Source organism: Pseudorca crassidens, chromosome 2, assembly GCF_039906515.1.
Source record: "Pseudorca crassidens isolate mPseCra1 chromosome 2, mPseCra1.hap1, whole genome shotgun sequence".
NCBI lineage: Eukaryota > Metazoa > Chordata > Mammalia > Artiodactyla > Delphinidae > Pseudorca > Pseudorca crassidens.
This window is the reverse complement of record NC_090297.1, coordinates 123,893,948-123,907,496: the sequence shown is the minus strand read 5'-3', so window position 1 is coordinate 123,907,496 and position 13,549 is coordinate 123,893,948. Positions and strand designations below refer to the sequence as shown.

The window sequence follows — 13,549 nt, the reverse complement described above, 5'->3', positions numbered from 1 at the left end:
AGAGAGGCATTGACATATATATACTACCAAATGTAAAACAGATAGCTAGTGGGAAGCAGCCGCATAGTACAGGGAGATCAGCTCAGTGCTTTGTGACCACCTAGAGGGCTGGGATAGGGACTTGGGAGGGAGACGTAAGAGGGAGGAGATATGGGGATATATGTACATGTATAGCTGATTCACTTTGTTATAAAGCAGAAACTAACACACCACTGTAAAGCAGTTATACTCCAATAAAGATATTTAAAAAGAAAAAAAAAACACAAAAGGCAAAAAAAGAGTGGAAGACCAAAATAGGAACAAACAACAAGGGCAAGAAATAGAAAACAGCAATGAATACGGTAGACATTAATCCAACTATATCAATAATCACTTTGAATGTCAATGTTCTAAATATACTAATCAAAAGACAGAGCTTGTCAGAGTGGATCAAACAATATGACCCAACTATCTGTTGTCTACAAAAAAACTCCCTTTAAATACAGACTCCCATAGAGTAAAACTAAATGAATGAAAAAATATATATACCATTCTAATACTAGTCAAAACAAAGCAGGGGTTAACTATAATTTTTTCAGAGGGAGTAGACTTCAAAGTAGGCAAAATTATCAGGGGTAAAAAAGAGCATTACATAATGATAAAGGAATCAACTCTTCATGAAGACATAACAATCCTTAATGTGCATGTCTAACTACAGAGGGTCAAAATACGTGAGACAAAAACTGATAGAACTGCAAGGAGAAATAGGTGAATCCACTATTATAATTGGAGACAATTAGGCACTGAATATATTATACTGAACGAAAACATTTAGAGAATACGGAGAAAGACAGGCATTAAACAAACCATCCCTGAAATAAATGTATGATTACATACATACATACATCTGTCCACTCTTCTCATTTCCCACTGCTATCACCTTAGATTGGACCCCTCATCATCTCTCACCTGGCCTACTGCAATAGCCTCTTATGTAGTCTTGCTGTTTTCAATTTTACTCCCTTCCAATCAGCCATCTATGAAGCTGCCAAAATGATCTAAGACATAAATCTAGTCATGTTTCTCCCAAGTTGGAATAATTTCTATAGCATCCCACTGCTTAAAAAATTGATTTACTCACTCATGCAACAAATATTTACTGTTTAATGAAAACAGATATGCTGTTACGTCTTAGAAAATTAAATCAGAATCCCAAACAGCGTACAAACAAAAGAGGCAGCTTATATAAGGACATTTTAACAGTGTATAACCTTTTGCCAAAGATGTTTTTTTGCTGAATATGTATACACTGTGATTGGAATGTAATTTTTTGTTCAGAACTGAATCTCTGTGTCCATTGAACAATTCTCCTATTCTCCCTTATCCCAACCTCTGGCAACTACCATTCTACCTTCTGTTTCTAATGTTGCATCCTGACACTGGAAAAGAGACTGTTACAAACTAAGTGCTTTAAGCACCTTCAGCCCTCTAATCAGTCTTTTCAATGTCCTCCCAATTCTCAAAGATGGGAGCTCAGAGGAATATTGGCTTTTCCCGATCCTCCCTCTTAATTGGCTTGGAGAAACATTTCTCCAGATTGGGGAATCTCTTCCAGGCCTGACACCAAAGCCACACTCAGTGCTCAGCCCACTACTATAAAACGGCCTCTGCCTCGGAGTAATAAACAATTCAAATAGTGGGGATCTCTAATGGACCTCAAGGGGGTTCCTGCCTCTGAATCTATTCCTTCTTGTTTAGGTGTTTGAGAGATACATGCCCTATTCTCCTTAGTTCCTCTATCCCTCTACCCCTACCCATTTATTAAACTAAGACTTCTTAGAGAAGTATCATGCTGGAATTTATTTCTCCCAAAAGGGAGAAATAATTCTAGAAATTGATAGTAGTCATCAAAGTAACCCACCAGGTGAATTAAATGCTCCTTCGACATCTTTTATTTGTTTAGTTTCTAATAGAAGTAGAGCAGAGTCTTGGAAACACTGACCATTTGTCCCTATTGAATCAACTACCACCTTCCTTATGGGCAAACTGATGTTGGCAAAATTCACAGTGCACCTCCCATCAAAATTCAAATAAGTCCCTCAAAACTCTTCCCAGAATTAATTAATATCCTTTAAGTATAGAAGCCCTTCAAGGCATGAAACCCATAATAGAAGATTACAAGGCTCAAGGTCTCATTACCCTTTATACTAGCCCCTATTACTCTCCCATTCTTCTGGTGAGAAAACGTAAGGGCCGAGGGTGAAGGTTTGTCCAGAACCTCTGAGCAGTAAATAACACTGTCATCCCTTGACACTGTTGTTCCTAACACTCATATGTTACTAACAGCCATTCCTGCCGGAAGCAATTTTTTTTTTTTTTACTGTAATTGATTTATGCAGTGCATTCTTTAGTATTCCAGGTGATGAAGCTAGCTAATACCTTTTTGCCTTCACTTAGGAACAAAAAATTTTCACCTGGACAGTAATGCCTCAGCGTTTTACTAAGAGTTCTTATTTATCACAAATTCTGAAGGCTGATATAAAGTTCCCTAGAAACTTATTTACAAAACAGAAGTAGAGTCACGGAGGTAGAAAACAAACTTATGGTTACCAAAGGACAAGGATGGGGAGGGATAAACTGGGAGACTGCGACTGACATATACACACGACTGTATATAAAATAGATAACTAATAAGAGCCTGCTGTATAGTACAGGGAACTCTACTCAATACTCTGAATGGCCTATCTGGGAAAAGAATCTAAAAATAAAAAAAGAGTAGATATAACTGATTCACTCTACTGTACGCCTGAAACTAACACAACATTGTAAATCAACTATACTCCAATAAAAATATAAAAAACAAAACAAAACAGAAAAGTTCCCTAGAGGTTCTACTTTGCAATATGTGGATGATTTGCTTCTTTGCTCTCCTTCTCAAACCTCCTCAAAGGAAGACAGTATTCACTTGCTAAAGCTTTTAGCCTTAAAGGCTTAAAGTTGCCAAAGAAAAATTGCAGTTTGCCCAAACCCAGATTCAATATTTAGGGCATCTGATATCAGAACGAGGGCTAAACCTAGACCTTGACAGACTTCATGATGTCCTAAGTTTCCCAAAACTCAAAACCTAGTGCCAACTGTGAGGTTTTCTTGGTTTGGTTGGTTATTGACGAAACTGGATTCCAAATTTCTCTCTTATGGCCAAATTTCTATGTTTTCCTTAACAATAACAACCCTGGCCCAATTTATGCGAAGAAGGAGACAACATAGACTTTAAAGGCCTTAAAGGAGAATTTGATGAACCCACCCGTCTTTGGGCATCCCAATTACCACATCCCCCCTTTTCTTTTTGTATATGAAAAGAAAGGGAATGCCCTTGGGGTGCTGACCCAAAAACATTGCCCCATAGGGTATTACAGCCAGCAACTGGACCCTGTGGCACAGGGATACCCCCCCTTGCCTTAGAGCTATTAAGGCCACTGCCCTTTTGGTTAAGGCCACTGAGAAAATCATTATGGGATCCGCTTTAACCATTTTTGTACCTCATGCAGTAGAAGCTCTCCTGAATTCTCATCACACTCAACATTTCTCTGCCAGCTACCTCACCTCCTGTTAAATCCTTTTGTCAGCTGCCCCTCACATCATTCTTCTACGTTGTAATACCTTATCCTGGCTACTCTTCTCCCCTCCATCATTTTCAAAGTCCCTCATGACTGCTTAATGCTGATGAACTAACTCCTGACTCCTGGTGATGATCTACAGGAAATTCCATCAGGTAATAATGCCGACTTCTCATGGCTCACTGAGGGTTCTTTAAAAGGTGACAATGGCGAATACTGTGCTGGGTATGTTATTCCAATTCCTTTTAGTGTTGTTGAGGCAGCATCTTTTTCTATGGCTACTTTGACCCAACAGGCTGAATTATACACCCTTACACAGGCTTGTACTTTAGCCAAGGATAAAACTGCCAATATTATATTTGAGTTGGCCAAAAAAGTTCATTCAGTTAGTGAATACGTTGTTCAATAAAATTCTTGATGAAAATGAAAAATGTCTTTTATTTTTACTTAAAACAGAAAGAAACTTTTTAGCCAACTCAATACTAATAGTAGATATGCTTTTGGAGTAGCTCATGATTTTGGAATGTTATGGAAGCAATGTGGCTTCCTTACTTCCGGTGGACATAAAATTTTAAAATGGCCCCTATGTTCAGAAATTATGAATGCAATACTCTTACCTCCCACTGTCAGCTATTATTAAGATTCTGAGGCATTCTAAACTTAACTCTCTGGAAGCTAAGGGAAATCACCTTGCCGATATTTCTGAAAGGAAGGCTGCCCTTAAAGGAACCAACAATAGCCAAACCACTGTCATGGTCCAAAGGGATATTTCTCCAAATGATAATTTAGAAAAACTGGCTAGAGAATCCCAACAATTGGCCTCAGAAAACGGAAAACAAGATTGGAAATTCAACAACTGTTGGTGTGATAAAAAAGAGAAAGCTCTGGTTTGGACCAAGTAAGAACCCAGTTTTACCCTGGAGTCTAAAATTCCCACTTCTCACCACTGTACATGCATTAAACCATTAATCTACTAAAAAAATGTTAGTCTTCATGAATCAGTATTGATGGGGAAACATTAATAAGGTTGCAAAAGTATCTCACTTGTCCCACTTTTCCAAAGTACAACCCAGGGAAGCCTGTTCATACTGTTCCCAGACATTTTAAACTGCTTAATGGACCATTAGGGATCCAGCAAATGGATTTCACACAATTTACTCCATCTAATGGATACAAATATGTTTTAGTTATGGTCTGTATGTTTTCACACTGGACCAAAGCCTTCCCTTGCAGACAGGCTACTGCCTCTTCTGAGGATAAATTTCTTTTGGAAAAGATTATCCCTACCTGGGGAAATCTTCCTTAACTTCACAGTGATTGCCCAGGTGCTTCAAAATGTCTATGCTGTTTGGCTAGTTTTACAACACTATTACTGTTCTTACCACCCCCAATCCTCTGGTTTAGTCGAACACACTACTGGTATTAAGATTCAACTGTCAAAATTTGTAAAGGCCCTCCAAATACCTTGGCCAAAAGCATTGCGGCTGGTCCTTCTAAATTACAGGTCCGCCCCTTTTGGAACTCATAAACCCTTAGCCTTTGAGATAGTCACAAGATGCCCAATGCACTTGGCTTCTGCTTCTTTTGACCTAAAACTGATAAAAGGAGAGATACTCTAATATTGCAAAAGCCTAATTGCTTCTATTAAAAATAATGTTTTGGGAATTCCCTGGTGGTCCAGTGGTTAGGACTCCATGCTTCCACTGGAGGGGGACCGGGTTTGATCCCTGGTCAGGGAACTAAGATCCTGCAAGCCGTGTGGTGCGGCCAAAAAAAAAAAAAAGTTTTGACAGATCAATCTTTTCACAGTGTGCCCTTGGGAGACAAAAACTTGAAACATCACACCTTGCAATCTGCAAATTTTGTCTTTTAAAAAAGACACTTCCAGATGAACTCTCTTCAACCTTGCTGGAAAGGCCCCTATCGAGTACTGCTAACCAACCCTTGTGCTGCCAAACTCCCAAGGAATAGACTCTTAGAGTCACATGAGACACCTAAAGAAAGCACCAAACCCTGACTGGACCTGCACATAATCTGGTGACCTGAAAGAAAAGATTTCCTGGAATTGACGCAGATGACATCTGATGAAACAGTTTTCCCCAGATATCCAGAAAATGCTTGTTGGAAATTTGTTGCTAAACCTTTGATGATGACATAATGCTTCAGGTGATCTCCAGTGTCTATGATCTTGATAACATATGGCCTTTAGACATAAAGTACCTTAGAGTTTTCCCTCCTACCCCTCCTTCCTTGTTACTCAAATGTGACCTTAACAGGCTTCTAATCTGTGCACTTTCCCTCCAACGTGAGATGCTACACCCAGCAAAAGTCCTTCATGATACTGAAGGACAAAAAGCTAAAACTAGAAAACGTGACTCTTGATCAGCAATGCTTTCAGAGAAAGGTCTTGATCAAAAGGGGGAAATGTTAAAAATTAAAACACAGAAATTTGAATTAAATACAGTTGGGAGTTTGGAAGGGGGAGATCTCATGTCCTGCGACTACAGCAGAGCCCAATAGAAAGAAGGAAGACATCTCTTCTTTCCTGAAAAAGACTCAGCCAATGAAAACCCATACTCTTTATTTACCATAGCCCTCTCACCTTCCTTTTCCTCTCTATGAAAGCATTATCCTTCCCTTGTGGGGGTGGGGTGGGGGAGGGGGAGACACCTGAGTGTAGCTCATCATGGTTGCAGACTCCAAACTGCAATTCTCTGACTGATCACAAATAAACGCATCTTTGCTAGAGAAATATCTAGCAGTCTATTTGTTTCAGGTCAACACTGGAAACAACCTAAATGCCTATTAACAGGAAAAAGGATAAATTATGGTAGAGTCGTACAATAACTTATAATACAGCAGTAAAGCTGATTGAGCAACAGCTATACATAACAGCATGGATCAATCTTAGTAACATATTGTTGACTGGAAAAAAAGACAGCAAGTCCCATTTATAGTGAGATATCCTTTTTTATAAAGTTCAAAAGTGGGTAAGATAAATTAAATAATACATTGTTTTTGCATTTACATCTGGTAATTATCTGGTAATTCTTTGTTTTTTAAAGCAAGGCACGATACACATAACATTCAGATGAATGATTACCACTGGTACAGTGGGCAGGGGGACAGAATGAGGAGGAGTATAGGTAGATCTAAGGTACTAGCAGTTTTCTAGTTCTTGGGTTGGGTGGTGGGTTCATGGGTATTTATTACATTAATAAATAATAAAGAAAATGAGCCAACCATGAATCAACAATGATAGTGTATCACAAACCAAGAATTATAAAAATACAATTCTCCCTTTCCTCAGATTAGGCCCTTAATAATCCCATTGCCTATGCAAGGCTCTATCACTGCAATTACTGTGTTGTAATTATTTATGCGTGTCTGTGTATCTCACTGAACCAACAGCTCAGAGAGAATGTGTCTTCATTATCCTTATATCACCAGCATCCACGACAGTGTCTGGTTCATACAGTTTATTGAATTAACTAATCAATACAAAACTGATTATCTGGGAATTTCAAAGTAAAAACAACTCAAAGTATTAGCTATTATTTTATTTTGAAAATATCATTTAATAGATGGGAAAAAAAGACAGTGAATCTGAAGGAAGTACATTTGACCTAAGAAAATAAAACCTAGATTCCTGACTTTACATTTTGATCCTTTTCTCTTCCCTGAGTCTTTATATTTTATTTTTAATACTTCATATTCTAGAAAATTCTGTTTATAAAATGGTCAGCAAAATTTCTTAAGATGTCTCCAAGCTCAAATTAGAAAGTTACATCAATCAGAAAGATTCTATAAGCCTTATTTTTTAAAAAAGATATTAAACTGGCACATTTAGTAGTTAAAAAGACAACTAGACCGAACTACAAAAAGACATTCTTAAATAGCACTAAAAATATAAAGTGAATTACTTTGCCCATTGTTTTCAACATGGTAAAAAAATCCTTTTATAAAACATATTTACATATAGCTAGAGTTGGAAATTCCCTGGCGGTCCAGTGCTTAGGACTCTGTGCCTCCAGTGCAGGGGGCATGTGTTCCATCCCTGGTCAAGGAACTAAGATCCCCCATGCCAGGTGGTGTGGCCAAAAACCAACAACAACAAAACATATAGCTAGAGTGGTAAAATTAATCAATACTATTGATATTATTAAAATAGCTTGTAAAAGAACAAAATATTAGGGTAGAAAAAGATGGCTTAATCAAAAATTAAATCTTTCCATCTTAAAATAAGTTGAGTTTGCAGACTTCCCTGGTGGCACAGTGGTTAAGAATCTGCCTGCCAACACAAGGGACACGGGTTCAAGCCCTGGTCCGGGAACAACAAATCTCATGTGCCACAGCTACTGGCTGAGCCTGTGCTCTAGAGCCCACAAGCCACAACTACTGAGCCTGCGAGCCACAGCTACTGAAGCCCACGTGCCTAGAGTCCGTGCTCCGCAACAAAGAGAAGCCACTGCAGTGAGAAGCTCGCACACCGCAAAGAAGAGCGGCCCCTGCTCGCCGCAACTAGAGAAAAGCCCACGCGCAGCAACGAAGACGCAATGCAGCCAATACATAAATAAATAAAAATAAGTTGAGTTTGCATTTATTTATAAAACTTGAGATTGACTTTTTCCATTCAAAGATCAAAATATTAGGTTTTTATAAGCATACGGATGCTATTCTCAATCCCTACCTCTTCCCCTGCTCCCTGCAACAGGAGAGTTTCTGTAATAAATATTTTCTCTATTTTCAGAACAGCTATAAGACTTTGGGACGAGAACCAAGTTGCTATGGTATATGTCAAAGAAACATTCCCTAGGCAAAAGATATTAAAACAAAAGAATAAGTTAAATTCTACTTACTTATGCCTCACTGAATATGCTCATTTTAACTCTAGATACCAGTATACGAAGTTCAATTCTCTTAATTTATACTATATATACATTTTTCTCATATTAACTTAGTGGTTTTTAGAAAGAAAACCTCATTGACTTGAGCCTCCAAATTTAGAGTTTGTGATTATTCTGAGTTAAGCTCAAATTTACCTTTAAATTATCAATTAAAAAAAAGTTTGTTGGCCAAATGAATCTATGAATAGAAATTTAGAAAAGATATGTTACTTGTGTTTCTAAAAATAATACTTTTGGGCTTCCCTGGTGGCGCAGCGGTTGAGAGTCCACCTGCCGATGCAGGGGACACGGGTTCGTGCCCCGGTCCGGGAAGATCCCACATGCCGCAGAGCGGCTGGGCCCGTGAGCCATGGCCGCTGAGCCTGCGCGTCCGGAGCCTGTTGCTCTGCAATGGGAGAGGCCACAACAGTGAGAGGCCCGCGTACCGAAAAATAAATAAATAAGTAAATAAAAATAATACTTTTAAGTTCTTTAAAGCACTTGTTTATAGTAAAAGCCATGTTAGTGTTACTAAGTCATCTACTGTCACCAACAAGGTCTGTGGATTGGAATTTCAGTCATTTCAACACATACCTTTTACAAGTATCCGAAATAAGAGAGGTGGATGAGTTGCTAGAGAATCTTGCTGTTTCTAGTCCTTTTGTGTCTGGGTGGTGGTGGAGGCAGGCAGATTGTATTCTTTGCCTCAAAATGTGTTAGTAAATAAAAATAAAGGATGGCAGGCCTGATGCTTCTACCTCTAAAGAGAACTTGACCTTTATGTAATGTTTCCTCCATTGTTCTGCCTGTCTGAGACACTGAACCCTGATGTACCTGCTTGCCTAGACGGTCTGTACAAATAATGTGATTCATGGTGAACACCTACTTTCTTTCAGGGTCTGGAATTTAGGGGGTTGTGGCTGGGTGCAGAGGGTGCCTATATGATCAGCCCCAATAAAACTGCTGGATTTCGAGTCTTCATTAAGCAGGCTTCTCTGGGCAGAGAAGCAAGTTAACAAGTGTTAACTGCTTTTTATCGCTGGAAGAATGAGCACATTGTATGGACCACACTGGGTGGGAGAATGTTGGAAGCTTATGCTTGGATTCTTCCAGAGTCCATCTGATGTGTTTTTCCCTTGTCATAATAAACTATAGCCATGATTACAAGTGACTCTTAGTTCTGTGAGCCTTTCTATCAAGTCATCAAATGTGTGGAAATGTTGTCAGACTCCTAAAAAAGTAATTCATAGCTTTTCATTTATTTCAACTTTTAGGAAGCAGAGGAAGAAGACAGTAAGCTGGATTATCTAAGGAAATATGAATAAAAATTTAGTTAGCTATAGTTTTAGATAAAAAGGTGTCTTCTTTGTCAACTTTTATTTATGTATTCATGTATGTATGCTGGCCTTAAAGGTGCTTACATCTTACATAGGGAAACATGTACACACATATACACAATAAAGTGTTACAGGTAGCATAACAGATACATATAAATGCACACAGAAGACATGTTCAATCCTACTTGGGATTATGCAATGTATAGCCAGGAAAAATTTCAAAAAAGAGCAGCTTAAGATGCATGTTGAGGGGACCTCCCTGGTGGGCCAGTAGTTAAGAATCCGCCTTCCAATGCTGGAGACACGGGCCGGATCCCTGGTCGGGGAACCAAGATCCCACATGCCACGGGGCAACTAAACCTGCATGCCGCAACTAGAGAGCCTGCACGCCACAACTACTGAGCCCGCGTGCTCTGGAGCCCACGCACCACAACTAGAGAGAAGTCCATGTGCTGCAACTAAGACCCGACACAGCCAAAAATCAATCAATCAATAAATATTAAAAAAAAAAAAGATTCATGTTGAAAGTTGAGGTGGCCAAAATGATGATGATGGTGATGGTAATAGGAGGTCATTTCAGTTAGAGGGCACAGAGTAAGATATGGAGGCATAAGGTGTATTCAGAGACACTCCAAATATGTAGAGTATGAGCAATTCTTGGCAACAGCCATAACACAGAATGCCTTCTACTTCAATGTTTTAGCTTTTCTATAACTCACTTAGAGCGACATGGTACTTTTAGGTTGCAATCTTCACTGTAAAAGTAGAAATTGGCTTTGTGTGCTTAGGATGCAGGGTATAAGTCAGAAAATCAAAAAGCCCTGAAACAAATTCCATTCTACTATAATTTAATTAGAAAGTGCTAATTACCAACAGACCAGTTTGCAAAAAGTTACTCCAAATATACCTTAATGTTAAAAAAGTCTATAAACACCAGCACAAAAGCAAAAACAATTTTGAGATGTTTATATGAGAATCCTTGTGAGAATGGGAGGTAACCAGGGCTTTCTATGTAGCTACAATATTTCTGGCTTATTTCATCATTTCTGTATTCCCCATGAGGAACTCTACGAATTTTACATTTCTGATTGTTGCTATATATTATGTTTTATATTCCCCTTTGTTTTAGAAACATATGATAAATAACAGACACGTGCCACTAGAATTAGGTACAAGGTCGATTTTGTCAGTAACCCAGGTTTTGGGTAAATGAATAATGGAACTGAGGTTCACTTTAAAATAACATTTAAAAATGTACCCCCTTGCTAGTCTTCAAATTACAGAAGTGTTTGAGAGTTATGTATCACTTGACATGTGATACTAAGTTACTAACCGATTTATGAGAAAACTGCTTTCTTTAAAAAAATCAGAATCTTAAAACTATGCACAGAATTAGACTCAAGTCCATTTTTTGTTATTGATCTCAAGGAAAAGGAGCATTTTTGAATAATACCAGAAAGTTGCTAATTGTTACCTCCAATCAAGTTTTAGAAAAACATAAGTTGCATTCTTCAACAAAATAGTCAAAGCAAGTAACTAATATTTAAAATACATCATTTCACATTATAGTTACTTTATCATATGACACACTTGAAGTGAACATCAATTATATCTGCACACAGGAAATTTCTTTTCATTCTATTCCCATGCAGTGCATGCAGCTAAATATAGTTTGTGAAAAGCAACCCGCTTTATAATACTTAGCACTTAGAGTTCAGTTAAGTTCAAAGAAGTATTAACTGTTAATAGGAAAGGTGGTTAGCTGTGGAAAAAGAGGACCTGCAAATTCATCATAAAGAAAAAGTAAAATAATGAAGGAACATACTGAATTACCTCATTATTCTATCACCTATTGTTGTTCCTCTGATATTAAATCTAGTGAAGGGAACACAATAACTAAAGTCACTCACAAAGACTTCAAAGAACCAAATATTTAAAGCATTAAGGCCACCACTTTTATCGTTAATCATCTAAATCTAAAATACTTTTGTTTCCCTTTGTGACTTAGGGTATTATGTGAGAATATGTCATTCAACTAAATGTGTATGAGCAAATTAAGGAAACAGAAACATTCACTGAAGATAGATTAGAAGGAAGACATTGCACTTAATCCCTTTTATCTTTAAAAAAAATTAGAACCTAACCCTGTTAGGTTCAGATTCATATTATCAATACCCTCAACTGGAACACACTAGCTCCCCAGGGCTGAGTTGCTCTTTGGGAACTAAATAATTAAGTCCTGAGCTGGCTCATTTGTCCTAACCATAAGACTGTATAACCAGCAAGCAAAGAATAATAGAGCTTTTAACTCCCTAGGAGTTCAGTTCTTTCTCTATGATTACTTTTCCTCTGCAATTTTAATAAAGAATAAACTTGAATCACTAGAAATACTGAGAAAGTGATTATAATGATGACTAAATAGATGACAGCAAATTTACAGTATGCAAAGGATTTTGGCTTTAAAAATGAAGGCCATGTTCCACAGAGTCCAGAGTAGGTAAATGGAACCAAATTTCTATGCAAATAAATATTTTTTAAAAAAGTAACTAACAGGCAATATACAGTTAATATCTTTAATCTTTACATAAAAAATCTTTACAGTATCTTAACTGAGTCTATTAACTAAAAACTATTCAAGACTATGTGAGAACTTCTTCAGGAAGCTTACTTAGATACTCGTCTTTTTTTTAGAGAGCAAAAAACCTCTCGGGTTTGGCAAGAGGAAGAGCTATCAGCCAGGCCATCATTCTGTTTACTAGAAGATGGATTTGGCGCTGTGAAAACAGTTTACATGAAGACCATCTAAATAATATACCTGACCACTTTCCTTTCATTCCAAGGGCACCTGTTTACGTTTCTAAATCCAATATATAAAATCACTAAGAGAAACACATACTCCTTTCATTTATTGCTTTTTTTATACCATATTAGAAAGTATATGTTTGATTAATTGTTTCTTTCTTCAATTTAGTTTCCATTTAACGTTCTGTGTTCCTGCTGTAGACAAAGTTAAAGGGGACTGAACGTGGTGATTCATAGATTTCACTGTTTTAAACTTTGGTTATCTGTCAATAGAGGCATTTTACCATACACTATAGCTTGGTTTCTCTCTATAAGACCTATTTGCTATAAAGCAGGGATCAGCGAACTATGGCTCTTGGGGCAAATCTGGCCAGCTGCCTGTTATTCTAATGGCCCATAGAAGAATAACAGTTTTTACATTTGTAAATGGTTACATTTTTTAAATGATTATAGATGTGCCTACATAACTGCCTCCATTTTGCCTCTTGGCCAACAAAGCCTAAAATATTTACTATCTGGCTTTTTAGGAAAAAGTCTGTTGACCTCTGCTATAGAGAGTCCCAGTTATATTTATACCGAGACTAGCTATAGTTAATGAGCAGAGCATTCCATTTTAAAATACCTATGTTAGTTGTTAAGGCCTTTATTTTCTAAGACATTTCCTTCTCATGCTTGTTCTCAGCTCAGAAATGAAAACCTGGGTCATATTTATTTAACCAAATTATAAGAATGTAAATCTTTATTAAAAAATCATAACTTTGTGTTGCAAAGAACTGTTTTGATATTTTTGTTAAATGCGTTGAAAATGGCTTAGCTATAAACTTTTTAGGTTTCATTTAAAAAATTAAATGTGTGGCAAAAAAATTATGAGATCCACTATGTAATTCTTCATACAAATTAAAGTACAGATCTAAGTATATACTCTTTT

General features: G+C 37.4%; 1 protein-coding gene across 9 annotated transcripts in view; it reads right to left on the bottom strand.

The window, feature by feature from the left end:
- Nucleotides 1-13,549, bottom strand: part of DCAF6 (DDB1 and CUL4 associated factor 6) — a 172,510-nt gene that overhangs the window by 26,239 nt on the left and 132,722 nt on the right. For 6 of the 9 annotated variants that reach the window (XM_067728540.1, XM_067728541.1, XM_067728538.1 and 3 more), the window contains one exon: nt 11,653-11,694. The exons of the other annotated variants lie outside the window; for them this stretch is intronic. In XM_067728540.1, coding sequence (XP_067584641.1) covers nt 11,653-11,694 — 42 coding nt within the window. The remainder of the gene's footprint in view (nt 1-11,652; nt 11,695-13,549) is intronic. 9 annotated transcript variants of the gene reach the window in all.